Source organism: Theropithecus gelada, chromosome 5, assembly GCF_003255815.1.
Source record: "Theropithecus gelada isolate Dixy chromosome 5, Tgel_1.0, whole genome shotgun sequence".
NCBI classification, from domain to species: Eukaryota; Metazoa; Chordata; class Mammalia; order Primates; family Cercopithecidae; genus Theropithecus; species Theropithecus gelada.
In genome coordinates, this window is record NC_037672.1 from 180,009,259 (window position 1) to 180,029,725 (window position 20,467).

The 20,467-nt window shown below is 45.5% G+C and overlaps 2 protein-coding genes across 2 annotated transcripts in view; one reads left to right on the forward strand and one right to left on the reverse strand.

Annotated features, from left to right (window-relative positions):
• Positions 1-16,268: 16,268 nt before the first annotated feature.
• On the reverse strand, positions 16,269-18,427 carry LOC112624908 (putative uncharacterized protein WWC2-AS2). Its single transcript, XM_025386001.1, has one exon. The coding sequence runs from the start codon at positions 17,939-17,941 to the stop codon at positions 17,495-17,497; it is 447 nt and encodes a 148-aa protein (XP_025241786.1). The 5' UTR covers positions 17,942-18,427; the 3' UTR covers positions 16,269-17,494.
• Positions 17,876-20,467, forward strand: part of WWC2 (WW and C2 domain containing 2) — a 228,885-nt gene continuing 226,293 nt past the window's right edge. The window contains exon 1 of the mRNA XM_025385999.1: positions 17,876-18,850. Within this exon, the coding sequence (XP_025241784.1) occupies positions 18,720-18,850 (131 nt within the window). The 5' untranslated portion in view covers positions 17,876-18,719. The remainder of the gene's footprint in view (positions 18,851-20,467) is intronic.

Below are 20,467 nucleotides of genomic sequence, written 5' to 3' on the forward strand. Positions count from 1 at the left end.
GACTCTCACTAGTTCACCTAACATACTACAAAATGTCTTATGCAAAACAGCCACTCAAGAATGTTGGATGTTTGAAAGACATTGTTAGTCCAAATAAACTAGAAAAGCAAGCAAAATTATTTAGAATCAGTACTAGTAAAAGATTTTTATGTGTGTTAAAATTTTTTTCATTACTCTTATTTGTACCAAAAAGTGTAATTTCATGAGGTTTGATTATATAATACAATAAAGGTTATTATTACTAAATATACTCTATTTCAGAATAGTCTATATGACATATATTTCTTAACATTCATAGATTACTAGCCACTGTTGCATAAATTGAATTTTTTTTTGAGATGGAGTCTCGCTCTGTCACCCAGGCTGGAGTGCAGTGGCACCATCTCAGCTCACTGCAAACTCCGCCTCCCGGGTTCACGCCATTCTCCTGCCTCAGCCTCCCGAGTAGCTAGGACTACAGGTGCCCACAATCACTCCTGGCTGAATTTTTTGTATTTTTGGTAGAGACGGGGTTTCACCATGTTAGCCAGGATGGTCTCAATCTCCTGACCTGGTGATCAGCCCATCTCAGCCTCCCAAAGTGCTGGGATTACAGGTGTGAGCCACCACGCCCAGCCGCATAAGTTGAATTAAATCAAATTCCTATTAAGTTGGAATCGTAGATCTGGAAGAAATCTCAAGATAGCAAATGGTGCAGCCTCCTCCCCTAGTAGTAGACCAACCTACCTGCTATAAAAAATAATGATTGCCTTTGCACATTTCAAGACATTGCCAGGGCCAGGTGAAGTGACTCACACCTGTAATTACAGAGCTTTGGGAGACTGAAGTGGGAGATCATTTGAGGCCAGGAATTTGAGGCAAGAGTAAGCTATGATCATGCCACTGTACTCCAGTGCAAGGGACAGAGTGAGAGCTTGTCTCAAAAACAACAACGACAACAACAATAAAACAAAAACAAAAAACAGCAATATCTTTAGAAAGGGATATTTCACATCACTTGATTTCTTGTTCCAGTACAACATTTGATCTTACAGAAAAGCAGTTGTTGCCAGCCGGGCACAGTGCCTCACACCTGTAATTCCAGCACTTGGCCCAGGAGTTCAAGACCAGCTTAAGCAACATAGGGAGACCCCATCTCTACAAAAAACTCAAAAATTAGGTGGGCGTGGTGGCACATGCCTGTAGTCTAGCCACTCAAGAGGCTGAGGTGGGAGGATCGCTTGAGTCCAGGAGGTTGAGAGTTGAGGTTGCGGTCACCTGAGATCACACCACTGCACTTCAGTGTGAGTGTCAGAGTAAGACCCTGTCAAAAAAAAAAAAACCGCTCACAGTGGCTCATGCCTGTAATCCCAACACTTTGGGAGGCTGAGGCAGGTGAACAAAATGATGAAACCCTGTATCTACTAAAAATACAAAAATTAGCCCGGCACGGTGGTACATACATGTAATCCCAGCTACTCTGGAGGCTGAGGCAGGAGAATCGCTTGAACCTGGGAAGCAGAGGTTGCAGTGAGCCGAGATCGTGCCACTGCACTCCAGCCTGGGTGACAGAGCGAGAGTCTGTCTCAAAAAAAAAAAAAAAAAAAAAAAAAAAAAAAATTGTCTTCGGTCTACCTGAGCTATTTTTCTGTTAGTTAAGTCTTTACCTTGGAATATTCTGGACTTATAGAAAAGTTGTAGGATGAACCATTCACATGCACGCTTTCTCCAGTCTTCCCTAATGCTAAAATCTTACGAATCTATAGTACATTTGTAAAAGTAAGAAATTAACATTGATACATTACTGTTCACTAAATTCCACGCTATATTTGGATTTCATCAATGTCTTTTTCTGTTTTAGCATCCAATCCAAATAGCATTTAGTCATCATATCTCCTTAGTCTGCTCTGTTCTGTGACCGTTTAGTCTTTCCTTGTCTTCCATGACTTGTTTTATAGAATGTTCCTCACTCCGGGTTTGTCTAATGTTTTCTGAGGATTAGGCTGGAGTTAGGGATTTGAGGGGAAGCCTGCAGCAGGATGAAATGCCTTTCTCATCACATCATACCAGGGATACATGCTACCAACATGACTTATCACTAGCAATATCAACCGCATCACTTAGTTAGGTAGTGTTTGCCAGACTACTCCACTGTAAAGTTATTATTTTTCTCTACTCTTTTTTTTTTTTTTTTTTGAGATGGAGTTTTGCTCTTGTCACCCAGGCTGGAGTGCAGTGGGCACTATCTCGGCTCACTGCCACCTCCGCCTCCCGGATTCAAGCAGTTCTCCTGCCTCAGCGTCCCGAGTAGCTGGGATTACAGGCGCCCGCCACCATGCCCAGCTAATTTTTGTATTTTTAGTAGAGACAAGGTTTCACCATGTTGGCCAGGCTGGTCTCGAACTCCTGACCTCGGATGATCCACCTGCCTTGGCCTCCCAAAGTGCTGGGATTACAGGCATGAGCCACCGAGCCCAGCTCCTACTCTATTTTCAAAAAACAGGTCACTAACTCCAGCCCACACCCAAGAGGGAAGGGATTAGGCTTTGTTTCATGGAGGGAGAAGTATCTACGTGTATCATTTAGAACTATGTGAGGAAGATTTGTCCCTTCTCCCCATTTATTTATTTATTTGGTCATTTATCTAATGCGTTTGGACTAATGTACATTTATTTTCTTTTGGGTCATAATCTGTGATGGTTATTATTGAGTGTCAACTTCACTGGACTGAAGGATGCAAAGTATTGATCCTGGGTGTGTCAGTGAGAGTGTTGCCAAAGGAGATTAACATTTGAGTCTGGACTAGGAGAGGCAAACCCACCCTCAATCTGGGTGGGCACCGTCTAATCAACTGCCAGCACTGGGATAATAAAGCAGGCAGGAGAAGGTGGGAGGACTTGACTGGCTGAGTCTTCCACCCTTCATCTTTTTCCCATGCTGGATGCTTCCCACCCTCAAACATCAGACTCTAAGACTCTTGGACCTACACCAGTGATTTGCCAGGGGCTCTTGGGCCTTCAGCCACAGAATCAAGGCTGCACTGTTGGCTTCTCTACTTTTGAGGTACAAAAGTTGTGTTCTGAATCTACCATTCACACATATGTCATTTGAGTGTTATGGCTACTCTGTTTGTCTGTATCCAGCCTGCACTATTTTCTTTAAAGTTTCATGGCTATTGCACTATTTTCTTTAAAGTTTCATGGCTATTGGTCCATAATTAAGCAAATGCTTCCCTAACAAAGGGAAGTAGAGGGAGGGTCCTGAGCTCAAGCGATCTTCCTACTTCAGCTTCCTGAATAGCTGGGACTATAGGTATGCACCAACATGCCTAGCTAATTTTTTATTTTTTGTAGAGAAAAGGTCTCACTATGTTGCCCAGGCTGGTCGCAGACTCCTGGGATCCTTCCACCTCAGCCTCCCAAAGTAGTGAGATTACAGATGTGAGCCACTGCACCCAGTCTGGATAATTTATAATGAACGAATATTTGGGCAAAACCAAAATATTGTAGAATGGAAGAGAATATTCAGAGTCAATCACGGCAGTTTTTTATACATTAAATGTATAAAACTCATTTAATCAAAGGAGTAATGTAGAACTTGCTCAAGAGATGCTCAAGGTCATTGTCAAACACACAGACGCTCACTCCTTCCCCTGGAGAGTCTGAGGTAATAAATCTGAGCCTGGGAATAATTATTCTATTTTATTTTATTTTATTTTATTTTATAGAGATGGGGTCTTGTTTTATTGCCCAAGCTGGTCTTAAACTCCTGACCTCAAGCAATCCTCCTGCCTCAGCCTCCCAAAGTGCTGGGATTACAGCTGTGAGCCACTGTGCCTGGCCATGAATCAGAATTTTATTTTTATTTATTTATTTTGAGTCAGGGTCTGTTTCTGTTGCCTATGCTGGAGTGCAGTGGTACGATCACAGCTCACTGCAGCCTCAACCCCTGAGCTCAAGTGATGCTCCCACCTCAGCCTCTCAAGTAGCTGGAACCACAGGTGCATATTCCTACCCCTGGCTAATTTTTGTATTTTTTTTTAAGATACGGGGTATCACCATGTTGCCCAGGCTGGACTCGAGCTCTTGGGCTCAAGTGATCCACCTTCCTCGGCCTCCCAAAGTGCTGGGATTACAGGTGTGAGCCACTGTGCCTGGCCTAAATCAAAATTTTAAACAAGAGTTCCAAGTAATGCTCATCAGGTAAATTCTGAAAAACTGATTTAATCCAGAGCCTGATTAATATGAGAAAACTGAGGCCCAGAGGAAAGACATTCTACCCCTCCAATGTTCATTAAGCATCTACTTCTATAGGGCATTATGGAAGTACAATGGGAATATATCAAAAGGTTTAGGACAATGCATTGCAGTGCATTTCTGGTGTACTGTAAGTTGGTACAATCTTTTGGGCAGACAGTTGGGCAATACATATCAAAATATTAAACGTGCTTATCCTTTGATCCAGTAATTCCAGAAGGAAATATTTCGTAGAGTTTTCATTCAGACCACTTGAATCAGAACCACCTAGGGTTCCTGCTGAGGATATAGATTTCAATGTCTCAGATCAACTGAACTAGAATCTCTGGGAGTGGGAACTGGCATTCTGCATTTTAACAAGTTCTTCAAGAAATTCTGGCTGGGTGTGGTGGCTCATCATTGTTATCTCAGCCCTTTGAGAAGTTGAGGTGGGAGAATCCCTTGAGGTCAGGAATTTGAGACAAACCTGGTCAACATAATAACACCCTGCTTTTTTTTAATAAGAAAAATTAGCCAGGCATGGTGGCACATGCTTGTAGTCCCAGCTTCTCTGGAGGCTGAGGCAGGAGGATCACTTGAGCCCAGGAGTTTGAGGATACAGTGAGCAATGATCACGTAACTGCTCTCCAGCCTGGATGATATAGTGAGACCCTGTCTCTAAAAAAAAAAAAAAAGAAAGAAAGAAAAAGAAACTAATAGAGAAGCTTATGTTCACTAATTTGTAAGAAATGCTTCCCTAACAAAGGGAAGCAGAGGGAGAGTCCTGAGCTCAAGCAATCTTCCTACTTCAGCTTCCTGAATAGCTGGGACTGTAGGTGTGCACCAACATGCCTAGCTAATTTTTTATTTTTTGTAGAGAAGAGGTCTCACTATGTTGCCCAGGCTGGTTGCAAACTCCTGAGATCCTTCCACCTCGGCCTCCCAAAGTAGTGAGATTACAGATGTGAGCCACTGCACCCAGTCTGGATAATTTATAATGAATGAAAACTTATTTGGCTCATAGTTCTGGAGGCTGGTAAGTCCAAGATTGGAAGGCTGCATCTGATAAGAGCCTTCCTGCTGCATCATCACATGGCAGAATATATGGCATCACAAGGAAGCATGCACAGGAGACAGAGGGAAACTGGGCTTAAATCCCATGATAATTAACCCACCCCCACTATAACGACACTAATTCATTCATGGAGCAGGGCCCTCCTGACCTAATCACTTCTTAAAGGGCCCATCTCTTGGTACCATTGACCTGAGTTTTGGAGGGGACATTTAAACCATAGCACAGGGCAAAAAGAGCTACACAGAGGGGCAGCTGGGCATGGGGCATTAGAGCCCAAGAGGGATCTGAAAAATGTCCACAGGGATGGGGAGTAAGACAAGCAGGGTGAAGATGGTGTCCCCATAGAGGGGTGTACCTTGTACCTGTGTGGGGTGTCAGAGCCCCAGAAGATAAGGAGATCATGCATGTGAGAGGACAGGGGGCCCTCGTATGGGTCCTAAGAGAGGGTGCCTGGGCAAGGGAGTGGCCTGCACAAGGTATGGGAGCCCACTGAGGGTAAGAGGGGGTCGGCCAGGTGTGAGGTGTGGAGGCCTGAGGGGACAAGAAGGGCCTCTCTTTGGGGAGGAGGCAGTGGCAGCTTCAGGAGATTGGCTACGTTCAGGGTGTTGACTAAATACATAAGTATTTTAAAGTTAAGGAGAGTCAGGTTTCTCACTGTTGGAGAAGGGAGTTCTGAATATGGAAAGGAAACTGTATTACTTTGTTTTCATGCTGCTGATAAAGACATACCCAAGACTGGGCAATTTACAAAAGGAAGAGGCTTATTGAACTTACAGTTGCACCTGGCCAGGGTGGCCTCGCAATCATGACGTAAGGTGAAAGGCACGTCTCACATGGCGGCAGATAAAGAAAGAGAGCTTATGCAGGGAAACTCTTGTTTTTAAAGCCATCAGATCTTGTGAGACTCATTCCCTATCACAAGAACGGTACAGAGAAGACCTGCCCCCATAATTCAATCACCTCCCACCAGGCTCCTTCCACAACATGTGGGAATTGTGGGAATTACAGTTCAAGATAAGATTTGGGTGGGGACACAGCCAAACCACATCAGAAACAAAACAAGAATGAATGCTGAGATGTTGGATTTGAATGGAAGGAATTTGGCATGAACTTGTGGTTTTCAATAGGTAAATAGATACTATGTACCTAGACAGTGTCTAAACCCTGTCTACTAAGAGGGTGACACTCCAATAGCAATGAGTTCTCCTGGAAGCCCAGATCTAAATACCTTTTCCCACTAAAGGGAACTCGGGCCCTTGGAGAGATGACCTATTCCAGCTCTGGAACAGGGAAATCATAAGACTGTCAGAACATCTCATGTCTGAAGACAAGGAAGTGCTCGAAGAATGTGGGAGCCATGTTAAAGGACATAGGAGCCAGCTTGTGGCCAAAGGAGTTCCCACTGGCCACATCTGAGACCATTTGAGCATTATTAAACAGTGATAGTGTAGTTCTCAGGAACTGGGGAGAGAGAGGAATGCAGTTAGTATTGATAGGTATAGAGTTTCAGTTGTGGAAGATGAGAAAGTTCTGGAAATGGATGGTGATGATTGAAGTACAACAATGTGAATGTACTTAATGCCCCTGAATTGTACACTTAAAAATGGTTTAAAAATAATTTTGTTATGCATATTTTATGAGAATTTTTTAAATGATGGCAATAGATTAAAACACACAGCAATAGATTAAAACACACTACACGAAAAAAAAATCCATGAGTCCTGCTGTGGACCGAATTGTGTGCCACAACCCTGCAATTGATATGTTGAAGCCATAACCTCCCAGTGTGGCTGTATTTGAAATAAGGAAGTAATTAAGGGTGAATGAGGTCATACCGGTGGGGCACTGATCTGATAGGATTAGTGTCCTTATGAGATGAGACACCAGAGAGCTTTCTTTTTCTCTCTGTCATGTGAAGACACAACGAGAAGGTGGCTGTTTAAAAGCCAGGAAATGAGCCCTCACAGGAGCTAAATCTGCCAGCACCTCAGTCTTGGGCTTCCCAGTCTCCAGAACTTCAAGAACATAAATTTCTGTTGTTTAGGCCGCCCAGTCAACAGTATTTTGTTATGTCAGTGCAAGCTAAGACAAGCTCCTAATGATTTTTTTGTTTTAAGACGGAATCTCACTCTGTCACCCAGGCTGGAGTCTGTGGCATGATCTCAGCTCACTGCAACCTCCACCTGCTGGGTTCAAGTGATTCTCCTGCCTCAGCCTCCCAAGTAGCTCAGATTACAGGCATGTGCCACCACATCCTGCTAATTTTTGTATTTTAGTAAAGATGGGGTTTCTCCATGTTGGCCAGGCTGGCCTCGAACTCCTGACCTCAAGTGATCCACCCACATCGGCCTCCCAAAGTGCTGGGATTATAGGCATGAGCCACCATGCCCAGTGCCTTTAATGATTGAAAAAACAGTAATAATGGCAGGAAGGGATAGGAAAAGTCTCCCCACATAAAGATGCTGGTTCATAAATGTAGAAGAAATCCTGCCGTTTTGGAGCTATCAGTGTAATAATTAATTCAAGCATGGATCTTCAATGGATGTCAAATCCAATGAGTGAAAGCTTTGATGAGGAAGAGGATATTCATAGTTTTACAGTATCATCCCCACAGACAGTTATTAATTACAGAGGGAAAAGATGCCTTTAAAATGGTGTCAGATACACCTGTCAGGTACCACTTAATGATCAAATTTAGTATCACCAATGATGAGCAAAACTGACATTATGTACTTTTTAATGTGATGAAGGGAGAAGTATACAACCTCACCATAAAGTTTTCTTAACAAAAATTTGAACCTGAATCTAATGAGGAAATACTCTAAAACCAAATTGTAGGATATTGGCCTAGATTCTATGTCATTGTCATGAAAGACTTTTTTTTTTAAAGGAGGTGAATGATCAAGATTAAAGGAGACTAAAGAGAGATGACAACCAAGCTTAATGTGATGAACTTGACCAGATCCTATTTTATACAAACAGACAAAAAATAGGCTATAGGGGGTGTCTTGAGGCAATGGAGGAGATTTTAATATGAGCTACATATTAGCCTGTTATCATACTGCTATAAAGAATATATAGCCTGGGTGATTTATAAGGCAAAGAGGTTTAATTGGCTCATGGTTCTGTAGGCTGTATAGGAAGCATGGCTGGGGAGGCCTCAGGAAACTTATTGATTATAGTAGAAGGTGAAGGGGAGGCAGGCATGTCTTACATGGCCAGAACAGAAGAGAGAGAGAAGGGAGGGGTGCCACACACCTTTACACAACCAGATCTCATGACGACAGCTCACTCACTATCACCAGAACAGTACCCAGGGGAAACACGCCCCCATGATCCAATCACCTCCTACCAGGCCCCAGCTCCAACACTGGGGATTACAATTCAACATCAGATATGGGCGGGGACACAAATCCAAACCATATTCAGCTATATACTAGATAATATTTACTGCATCAGTTTTAATTTTTTAGGTTTGATAATAATATCATGGTTATAGGCCAGGCATGGTGGCTCATGTTTGTAATCCCAGCACTTTGGGAGGCTGAGGTGGACGGATCACCTGAGGTTAGGAGTTTGAGACCAACCTGGCCATTACGGTGAAACCCCAACTCTACTAAAAATACAAAAATTAGCCTGGCATAGTGGCGGGCGCCTGTAATTCCAGCTACTCAGTAGGCTGAGGCAGGAGAATCGCCTGAACCCGGGAGGCAGAGGTTGCGGTGAGCCAAGATTGTGCCATTGCACTCTAGCCTGGGCAACAGAGTAAGACTCCGTCTCAAAAAAATAAATAAATAAATAAATAATGATTATATAGGAGAATGGTCTTATTTTCAGGACTGAAGTATTTAGAAGTCAGGTGTCATGATGTCTATAATTTATTTGCAAATTGTTGAACAAAAAAACCTACATCTCCATAGAGAGAAATAAAAGCAACGTGGTAAAATGGCAATCTCTCCTGGTGAACCTGGAACACAGATACGTAGGTACTCATTTTATTATTGTTTAAAATTTTCAGCAATTTTCACATTTTTCAAATGAAAAAGTTAGAGTCTAACTCTCTTGGATGTGTCTCGAGAAATACATAGGTCGGATTTCTTATTATTTATTTATTTATTTAGAGACAGGTCTCACTCTGTCACCCAGGCTGGAGTGCAATGCTGTGACCTTAGCTCACAGTAACCTTGAACTCCTGGGCTCAAGCAATCCTCCAGTCTCAAGTTCCCAGATAGTTGGGACTACAGCTTGTGCCACCATATCTGGCTAATTTTTAAATTTTTTTGTAGGGACGGAGTCTTGCTTTGTTGCCCAGTCTGCTCTCAAACTCCTCATCTCAAGTGATGCTCTTGCCTTGGCCTCCCAAAGTGCTGAAGTTATAGGCGTGAGCCACCGTACCTGGCTCCCTAATTTTAAAATATCAAAATAACAGTATAGGCCAGGTATGGTGGCTCACGCTTGTAATCCCAGCACTTTGGGAGGCTGAAGTGGGCGGATCACTTGAGATGAGTCGTTCGAGACCAGCCTGGCCAACATGGTGAAAACCCGTCTCTACTAAAAATACAAAAATTAGCCGGGCCTGGTGGCATGCGCCTGTAATCTCAGCTACTTGGGAGGCTGAGGCAGGAGAATTGCTTGAACCCAGGAGGTGGAGGTTGCAGTGAGTCGAGATCGCACCACTACACTCCAGCCTGGGTGACAGAGTGAGACTCCATTTCCAAAAAAAAAAAAAAAAAAAGGTAACAGTATTATACCAACAAGATTACAGATTTTTAAAGCCATAAAAACAGCACAATATATGCGAATACCAAATTACTGAATCAGTATTACAATCCAGGAGGGAATGTGCTGTTATTCACCAGTTAGTCTCCAGAACCCTGTGTGTAATACGAGCTCAGTATATGTGGAATAGGTGAGTGAGGAATTTGTTTTGTTTTGGGATTTGATGGTTTAAGTAGCTCCTAAAATAGGTAATTTGGATGTTTTATGCAAGGAGAGGTAAGGTGAACAGAAAGATACAAGTGACAAAAACTGGAATGCACAGTGTAGTTCAGGGGAGCCTGGCCCCACTTGTTCCACCACCCTATCCCCACACCCCACCACCAACACGGGAAGCCAGTAGAACAGCACTGGAGTTCGGAAACAGACTGTTAAGTAACTAGCTAGAGCATTTGTTGTGTAGGCTTATTGTGGTGCCGAATCTGTTACAGTTTTAAGAAGTTCTGGGACAGGATAACAACTTGAAGGATATAGCTTTGTTTTATAGAGTTTTCATAATTGGATCATATTTGTATATATGTCCCAAAATAATCTTGTAAGTAAATAAACAAGAGAACTCTTGGTCTATTTTTGCAAGAATACTCTTTAGCGCAGCATTTGCATTTATGTATGAAATGTGCTAATTACAAGTAATATTTTAAATCTATTCGTTAAAGCACGTTTCTCAGGTGTTGAGAATCTTCACACTTCAAGATAAAACTGGAATATTTCTGTGTGTGTGTGTGTGTGTGAGAGAGAGAGAGAGAGAAAGAGACAGACAAAGAGAAGGGGAGAAAATGAGGAATACATACAGAAAAGAGTATACAACATACACACCGGGTTTAACAATAGCAAACAGGTAAAGAAATAGAACATTATGAGAATCACCCTCACCATATTCCTCTCCCCAGGTTCAAATCATCTCTCCCTTTATAGGTCAGCACTATCTTGACCTTTATGATAATTACTTATTTTTCTTTATACTTTTCATCCTTACATAGACATCCCTAATCAACATGGTTTGGTTTTATCGGTTTTTGTGAACTTTGTATAAATGAAATTATAGCATACAAATCTTTTCGTTTCTTGCTTTCTTTACCCAGTTGTTTGTACCAATTTGTACAAACCATTGTTTGTTGGTGAGAATTCCCAATGTTCCATGTTCTTGCCAACACTTGAAGTAAGTGTATTATTAAACTGTTTTACTTTTTGCCAATCTAGGGACTATATATGGTATCTTACTGTGGTTTTAATTTGCATTCTACTGGTAACTAATGATGTTGATTACCTTTCCATATATTTATTGACAAAATATACTTCTTTGAACATGCTTTATTACATAGATCTTCTTCTCCTCCATTTAATTGGACTATTCCACAAATCAATTTGGAAGATTATATTGTAGCTAAATTTCTTTTCTTGTTTTACTTTTTTCTTTTATTGAGATGGGGTCTTGCTTTGTCGCTCAGGCGGGGGTGTAGTGGTATGATCATGGCTCACTGTAGCCTCAACCTCCCAGGCTCAGGTAATCCTACTGCCTTGGCCTCCGAAGTACCTGGTGCTACAGATGCACACCACCACACCAGCTAATTTTATTTTATTTATCTATTTATCTTTTTATTTATTTATTTATTGAGATGGAGTTTTGCTCTTGTTGCCCAGGCTGGAGTAGATGGCATGATCTCGACTCACTGCAACCTCCACCTCCCAGGTTCAAGTGATTCTCCTGACTCAGCCTCCTAAGTAGCTGGGATTACAGGCATGCGCCACCATGCCTAGCTAATTTTTAATTTTCAGTAGAGATGGGATTTCACCATGTTGGCCAGGCTGGTCTCGAACTCCTGACCTAAGGTGATCCACCCACTTTGGCCTCCCAAAGTGCTGAGATTATAGGCATGAGCCACCGCACCCAGCCTGTTTTCTTTTTTGTAGAGACAAGGTCTTGCCGTGTTGCCCAGGCTGGTTTCAAACTCCTGGCCTCAAGCAACCCTCCTGCCTTGGCCTCCCAAAGTGCTGGGAAAATGACAGGCATGAACCTCTGCACCTGTCCTGTAGCTAAATTTCTTAAAGCCACATTTACAGCATTAAGTCAGTATCAGAGAACCAAGAACTGAGGGGGAGAGAGGAGATGAAGTAGGGATAGAGAGATGAACTGACAAATCATAAGTAAAAATAAAAACTTAATGGAAAATTCAGAGAGATGGGAAAGAAGATGTAAAGTTGTTTCTAAAAGATAGGGATGAGGAACACAATCCTTTTTTTTTTCTTTTTTAGACAAGATCTAGCTCCATCTTCCAGGCTCGAGTGCAATCTTGGCTCACTGCAACTTCCACTTCCCGGGCTCAAGCCATCCTCCCACCTCAGCCACCTGAGTAGCTGGGACTACAGGTGTGCACCACCACACCCAGCTAATTTTTGTATTTTTAGTAGAGACGAGGTTTTACCCTCTTGCCCAGACTGGACTTGAACTCGTGAGCTCAAGTGATCCACCCACCTTGGCCTTCCAAAGTGCCGGGATTACAGGCATCAGCCACTGTGCCCGGCTCAATCCTGTCTTTTAAAGAAGATATTTTTCAGACTATAAAGTTGGAACAGGAAAAAAAAAAGATGCAAATTAAAGACGGCAAAAGGAAAACAGAACTTCATATTATTTCGTTACATAAGAAATAATGTAAGCCAGGTGCGGTGGCTCATGCTGTTATCAAAGCACTTTGGGAGGCTGAGACAGGAGGATTGCTTTAGGCAAGAAGTTCGAGACCAGCTTGGGCAACATAGTGAGATCCCCATCTCTATTTTTTATGTAATTTAAAAAATAATAATAAAAGAAAAAAATCTACATGAATTAGTCACCCTAAAGCCCTACCCTATAAGAGGTGCCCTCTGAGACCTTCATATGTATAAAAACGTGGTATTTGAGCTTCTGCTTCTTTTCACTAATGAGACAGAGATTTTAAATGTTCACTTTTTTTTTTTTTGGCAACCACAAAATTGGCCCAATGTCGGTATCCTACCCACAGTAAATAAGGTAAAACAGAATCTGTTTGATGTTGCTTATTATTAAATGGGAATGACTTTTTGCCTAAGGTGTTGGTGTAATCATTAACTGCAAGGGAAGTGGTTATGGTCATCGAGGATTCTGGTTTGACCTAGCACTGGGAATTTTTTTTTCTTTTTCTTTTTCTTTTCTTTTTTTTTTTTTGAGACAGGGTCTCACTCTGTTGCACAGACTGGAGTGCAGTGGCGCAATCTCGGCTCACGGCAACATCCGCCTCCCAGGTTCAAGTGATTTTCCTGCCTCAGCCTCTCGAATAGCTGGGATTACAGGCATGTGCCACCACACCTGGCTAGTTTTTGTATTTTTAGTCGAGGTGGGGTTTCACTATATTGGCCAAGCTAGTCTCGAATTCCTGACCTCAAATGATCTACCCACCTCGGCCTCCCAAAGTCCTGGAATTACAAGAGTGAGCCACCGCGCCTGGTCCGCACTGGGAATTTTTAAAGATCACATGCCTTTCTTCTTAAGGACTGTCTAGACAATAAAATTTAGAATTGTGGCTTGGGGTTACCTAATCACAATAATTAGAGATACTTGTTTTAACCAGTTCAGTTGCCAAGAAAAAAATGCCACTAGTTTGATTAAGAAATAAATAATGTTCTTTTATTTAGAATTTGAAATGTGTATAATCCCTGATCTCCTTGAAGAAACAAGGGATATTAAAATATTGAAAACCAGTTCATCTTGTCCTACACAGAGCTGATTCACTAGCACAGTGAAGACGCTTTATACACTAACAACTAATTTTCACACACATAACTGAAAATGGAGACCACATTGTACAAAGAAATAAAATTATATCAAATTATGGAAGGCCGAAAATAGGATTATAGATGGCTTACTTAATTCTATTTGACTTGCACTGATGTTTCCCTCCCAAGGTTCACTCCTATGTACTCAGTTCTCTACAGACTTTTAGGTGATAGACATTCAGCCATATATTTGCAGTTCTGACCTTTGCTTCGAGCTTTAGTCCTGACCTTTAATTTTCTGCTGGGTATCTCTAATTTCTAAAGTCAACTGCATCTCATATCCCCCTTTAGACTTCCTCATTTTTTTTTCCAGCTCTTCAACAGTCTAAAACCTTGGAATCACCTCAGATTCCTCCTTCTAGCCTATTTGCCTCTCTCTTCTTAATCTAATCAGTCACAAATTCTTGCCAAACCATTTCTTTTCATCCCTCATTGCCTTATGTCTAATCCAGACCTTATCTGTCTCATACCTATACTATCACAACAGCCTCCTAACTGGATGGCTCCAGCCAGTCTTGGGCTCTTTCATGCTCGCTTCATCTTTGAACTTTGCACACCCGTTTCTTTTCCCAAACATGCCCCACCATGCTTGTCCATTTTAGCCTCATGTCTATGCTCATCTCTCCCCATCCTTTTTCTTTAATGATTATTTACCTCATGATACTTCTTTGATGGATCTCCCTGATAGCACTAATCCTCTATAAGAACGTCCTTCCTTTACTATCTGTGTCCTTCCTTTGACAGGAAGGAAGTGTACAGGAGGCTGTGTTCTTTACATTTTATGATTGGCCCCATCTCCAGAACTGACTGGATTGTCACTCCACTGAACTTAGCCAGCCAAATGTCTTTTTGCACCTTGCTTTTTTCACTTAACATATACTGGAGATCTCTCCTTACCAGCACATATATGTTTATCTAATGCTTTTAAAATGTCTGCTAATTATGGAAAATTCATAATTTATTTAATTAGTCCCTTACTGATGGCTACTGGTGTTTTTTCTGGCTTTATTATCAAACACGCTGCAGTGAATATCCTTGCATATCTTGAGCAACTTTAATGTCACAGGAAAATAATTGTACTGTCATTGCTGGATTAAAGGTGTGTGTCTGTGTGTGTGTGTTTACCTATAAACACTATTTTTAAGAGCTGAGGTCTCCTTATGTTGCCCAGGCTGGAGTGCAGTGGCTATTCAAAGGCACGATTATAGTGCCTTGAACTCCTGGCAAGTGATCTTCTTGCTTCAGCCTCCTGAGCAGCTGGGACTACAGGCGTGCTTGATATATTTTATTTTTATTTTGCTTTTTTGAGATGGCGTCTTGCTCTGTCGCCCAGGCTGGAGTGCAGTGGCACGATCTCGGCTCACTGCAACCTCCACCTCCCAGGTTCAAGCCATTCTCCTGCCTCAGCCTCCGAGTATCTGGGATTACAGGTGCCTGCCACCACACCTGACTAATTTTTGTATTTTTTAGTAGAGACGGGGTTTTGCCATGTTGGCAAGGCTGGTCTCGAACCCCTGACCTCAGGTGACCCTCCCACCTCAGCCTCCCAAAGTGCTGGGATTACTGGCGTGAACCACCGCGCCCGGCCCACCTGGTAGATTTTAAATTTGTACATAATAGAATTATATTTTAAAATAATTTTCACTGTCTACTCCCATTTTTGATATTACTAATTTTCCTGCCACTCAAGATTAGGACATTGACAGTGGGAGCTTTGCTTATTGCGGCTTATCTCCACAAATTTAGCGCTGGAGAGAAAACATAAAGCCAGGAGAAAACAGCATTTTGAAAGCCACAGAATAGGCTCTTCAGCGGCTAGAACACGGTTCCAGACTAGGGCAATATGGCGTCCTGGCCACCGGATTGCATCATCTTTCTTTGCCAAGGATCATCTGGAGCCCAAACCAAATCTAAATGTGTCCACCTCTAAAATGGGGATAATCTTCATGTTTCTTTTCCTTTTACAGATATAAATGCAATTTCATTGTCTTGACCATTAGGAATTCTCTGAAGGTCTGTTACTACATAAATTGTGTGAACTCCGAACAGCAGAGTTCAAACTTGATCAAAACAAAAAAGGCTAGAGAGTGGCAACTCTCCTTTCCGTCATTTTAACGGCTTTTGCATGACCAAATGTTTCCTGTGCCAATCAGTGGGGAAGAAGCAGCGAGCTTGTCTCTTAATTGCTTTAGAGTTCTGTTTGTCTATTTAGCGTTTCTTTTTGAAGTCTGAAGATTTATGGAACAATAAACGTCATTTAATGCTGCGTGCTGTCTTGGATTCCTCACTGGTTTTAGAATTTGGGTAAAACTACTTAGCTGAAAGTTTAACAAATTTGAAATTACAAATATTGTAGAATAGAAAAGTTCATCTCAGTGACATAAAATTACGGCAGCAGCAAAGTTTGTTACTTTTTTTTTTTTAAGTAGTAAGATGTAGACATTTTAGTATAACAAATATTTTCAACTTGTTTGGGAAAAAATAAACTAGGAAGCAAGGTTTAAATAAGAATGGTTTGGTTTGATTCTGAATGATGTTGTTAGTACACCACAATGCAAGCGCTAGCTATGCATTTGGGCCAATTTAGACAAGTCCACAGCAATGCACATTCGCTCAGTAGTGTGAGAGATTAATTGTAGGCAGGTCCCATCTTTTTTACAGTATTCAAACATTCAACCTTAAGACCCCATAAGGGCGTCTCATTCCACCGAGAACTAGAGAAGCTTGACTTGTGCGATCACCTCCTTATTCATGGACTGGGGCGGAACACAGATCCGGAGGAGGCGGCTTCTCTGCACCAAGCGCAAAGCCTACCTTCCAGAAGGCTGGCTGCACAAGCGGCCGCCCTAAAGGCGGTCAAAGCGGGCGAATTCGCCGCGATGCCTTCCTTCCCTCACTCCGGCCCACTCTGGTTGCTCCTGCCCAGGTGCTCCAAGCTCTCCAGAGGTTCTGGTGGTTTAAAGTTTCCGCTTCACGCCCAGACTGCTCTAAGGGCAAATACCACCCCTTTCCCCTTCTAGGACCCCTCCCGTGGAGTCTGTGCCAACCCCGAGCCTCTTCACCTTCGAGATTGGCCGCAGATACCCCGACGGAATGGCCTGGGGAGCCGAAAGCCGTCCCCAGCCCGGGACAGCTACTGCCCAAGCCGCTCAGGCCAGCCTCGCACAGTAGCGTGTCTCCTTCCCGCGACTCCCTCGCCGGCCTGTGAACCCGCAGGGGAGGCGGAGGTCGGTTCAAACCCTGCGAGAGCCCCTGCCCAGCGCCGAGTCCTGCACACGGTGGAAAGTCCTTTCGCATTAGCGGGCAGGATTAAACGACTTCACACCACGAGGTGCAAGACTGGGCTTCGGGGCCTTCCTCGGTGTTGCTATTTTAAAAGAAGCTGCTCAGTAACCCAGAAGAAGATGACGGGGGACGGTGGTGTAGACCCGGCTGGAGAGGAGTCCAGGGCCTGGGAGGCGCCCCTCACACTGAGGGGCTGGGGACCCTGAAGCTGGGCGTCCAGAACCCGCTAGCGCTGCTCCCGGCATTGTCCCGCCTGGGGTAGGCGTCCGGTCCCTCGGCAGTGCCGGCCAGCACGTAGTAGCTGCTGAATAAATAAATGCCTGTGCAACAGGGAACTTCCTGGCCCACCCGGGCCGGGTCAGGGCCTACGAAGGGCTGACGTCCGGCGCCGCCGTGGGTCCCTCCGGCGTGGCCGCCCACACCTCCTGGCCACGGCGGGGCTGCGGTGGGGGGACATCCTGGGGCGGACGGCTGAACGGAAGGGACTGGACTTGGGGCGCGTCCACGGCCAACTGCCCCGAACCCAGTAGGGGAGGCCAGGGACCGGGAGCCTCCGGGGCCCCGCGCCTGGAGCGCCCGGACGCGAAGGGGCGGCGGGTGGCTCCGGGAGCGGCGCGGGCGACTCTGGGGCCGGACGGGAGTTCCTCCGCTTTCCGCCGCGCAGCCCGCGGTCTCCGCCGAGGTCACCAAGGGCCAGGCGCCCTGCGGAGGCCCCGCCGTCCCGGACCCACGGACGCGCTCCCGGGGCTTGGCGTTTTCCTACCACCCCGGACCGCCCTTGGGGTGCCAGAGGGGCTCGGGGCATGGCGTGGGGAGCCTTTGTGCCCTCTCCGCTTGCTGAGGTTTTTTCTCCCGAGGAGAGCTCCCCCTCCAACCCTCTCCTCTCGAAAGTTTTGTGGTTTCCCTAAAAGACGAAAGAAGTTGAGAAGGTTGCAGAGACTTTTTTGCAATCTTCCCCGTCCAGAAACACTAAAACCTCTAGGCGTTTGGCCCAGGGGAGCTATCTGGGGTCAAGGGAAGGGAGCGGGCCGCACATTCCTTCGCCTGCCTCCCTCCCACCTGGAGCCGCGGCCCCGCTGGGGCAGTGCACCCGAGCTGGTGCGGCAGCGCCGGCAGCGGCGGGGTTAAGCTCAGGAATGCGGCGGGAGGAATGCGTATGCAGATGAGGCGGGCGGGCGCATGCTAATCGCATGCAAATGAGGGGCCCGCCGCTGCCGAGGCCGCGCCGCAGCTTCCCGGATCCGAGCCCAGACGGCGGCGGCTCCGGCAGCCTGGGCGCCGCGACCCTCGGCGGCCACAGGGGGACGGGGCGGAGGAGGAGGAAGAGGCGGAGGCAGCGGCGGCGAGGGGGAGGAGGGTTCGCTCGCCGGCTCCGACGCAGACATGGTGGACTGATCCCCAGCGGGGCCGCGAACAGCGTTTCCTGAGACACCTCCCGCGCCTGGTTCCGCCGCGCCCCGCGCCCCTCAGCCCCTCGCCGGCGCCCGCCTCGCGGGTTGGCGGCCGGGCCGGGCAGCCGCGTTCCCGCCGCGTCCCGCGCCCGGTCCCTATGGAGGCGCCGTTCGCCGGTGAGGCCGCCGACCATGCCTAGGAGGGCCGGGAGCGGTCAGCTGCCGCTGCCCCGGGGCTGGGAGGAGGCCAGGGACTACGACGGCAAGGTCTTCTACATCGACCACAACACCAGGAGGACCAGCTGGATCGACCCCCGGGACAGGTGGGCGTCGGCCGCGGGGGCGCGGGCCCGTTCGGACGCCGCGGCTGTTGTCCCGGAGACCCGGCCGCGCGGGGGGCGGGGGCGGCGCCGGCCCGCGGTGGTGCCCGGAGAAGTCCCGGGAGGGGTGTGGGGCTGGCTGCTCCGGCGGGGCCGAGGAGCCGCCCGTGCCCGGGGCCCTCCGGCCACCGGCTTCCCGACGCCCCTCCGGGAACCCTGCGACACGCCCCGCCCCGAGGCAAGGCTGGAGTCGCTGCCCCGGGCCGACGCCGCACGCCAGGCTAACGGACCCGAGGGGCCACCTGAGCCCTGTTAGGAACTTTCCTAGGCTTCGAGGTGCCCACGTTGAGGCTGCAGGGCACCTTCGGCCTCTGGGCGGCGGGGTGGGCTAGGGCCTCAGTGCCAGGTGGGGAACGAGCCCTCCGGGCCACCTGTGGCATCCCTCAGGCCGTCCTTGGCGCCCGAGCCTGGACTGCGAGCTCTTGGCGGGGGCGCCCAGCCTGGCCGGAGGTCCCGAGCTGGGAAGGGGCTCCCGCCCCACGCCGGGCCCTGCTAGTGGGTGTGGCTGGCTTTGCCCCTCAGAGTTTGGAAACGCGCGTTTGGGGGTTTCACTGTCTGGCGTTAGTCTTCACCTGAAAACTTGAACCGACTCCCAGATCGTGAACAGGCATATTCTGTTTGGAAGGGAGATGTAGTGAAATGAACGTTGGGTATTGAGGAGCTCTGACTTGAGCTTCCCCTGGTTTGTTTTTTGTTTTTTAAATTAGTTCAGGAACTGAAAGTTCACAAATGTTTCTGTATCCCATATTTCTTTTTACTCTTAAAATTTCTTAGAATTATTGTAAGAATAATAGGTATTCCTAATTATAAATTTATAAATTATCCATTAAGGAGATATTCCTAATTGTAAATTTAAATAACGTATCACCAGCGATAACTTTGACATTTGGACTTTTGTCATTTCTGAAAATTATAACTTTTTATTGAATGTGGTGTTTGGGCTTTACAACCTTTTTAGGTCCTTCTATTTAACATTTTCCCTTTTCTCAATTTGAAGCTGAAATACCTAACTACTTTATATTCTCAGTTACTTTTGCCTTAAAAATGTTGTTTTTGAAAGCTACTAAAAAGCAATGACAAGAAAGTCATAAATAACATTATAAATGTATGGAACAATCCTTGTTCAATTATCCATGAAGCTATGGGCTTAGGTTTCCCTCCTGAAATGAGAAAAGGCACCTGTGCTGACGTTCGGTCTTGCCCAGCCTGGATGCCTGTTGCTGGCCTGATGAAAATTGTGACAGGCATCACACCTTCCTTCACAGTCTTTCCAGACATGCTAGTTGTAAACTTCACGCTCCAAGCCAGTTATTTGACTTATGCCATTGCACTTTGAAACTACTTAACAGATAGTAAATGTCAGTGCTGATGGTGTGCACCCAACTGCGGCTTTTAAGGCACCTGTATAAATATTTGACTTTTACAGTTGTGTGGTAATTCTTTCTGCTTTCTGATACTTGGAGTTTCAGGTTATTGAAATAGCAATAAATTCTTGAAATATTTAGGCATTCTAGGTTTTCTTCTCCTTCAGTTTACATGTTTTACTATATTATCTCATTT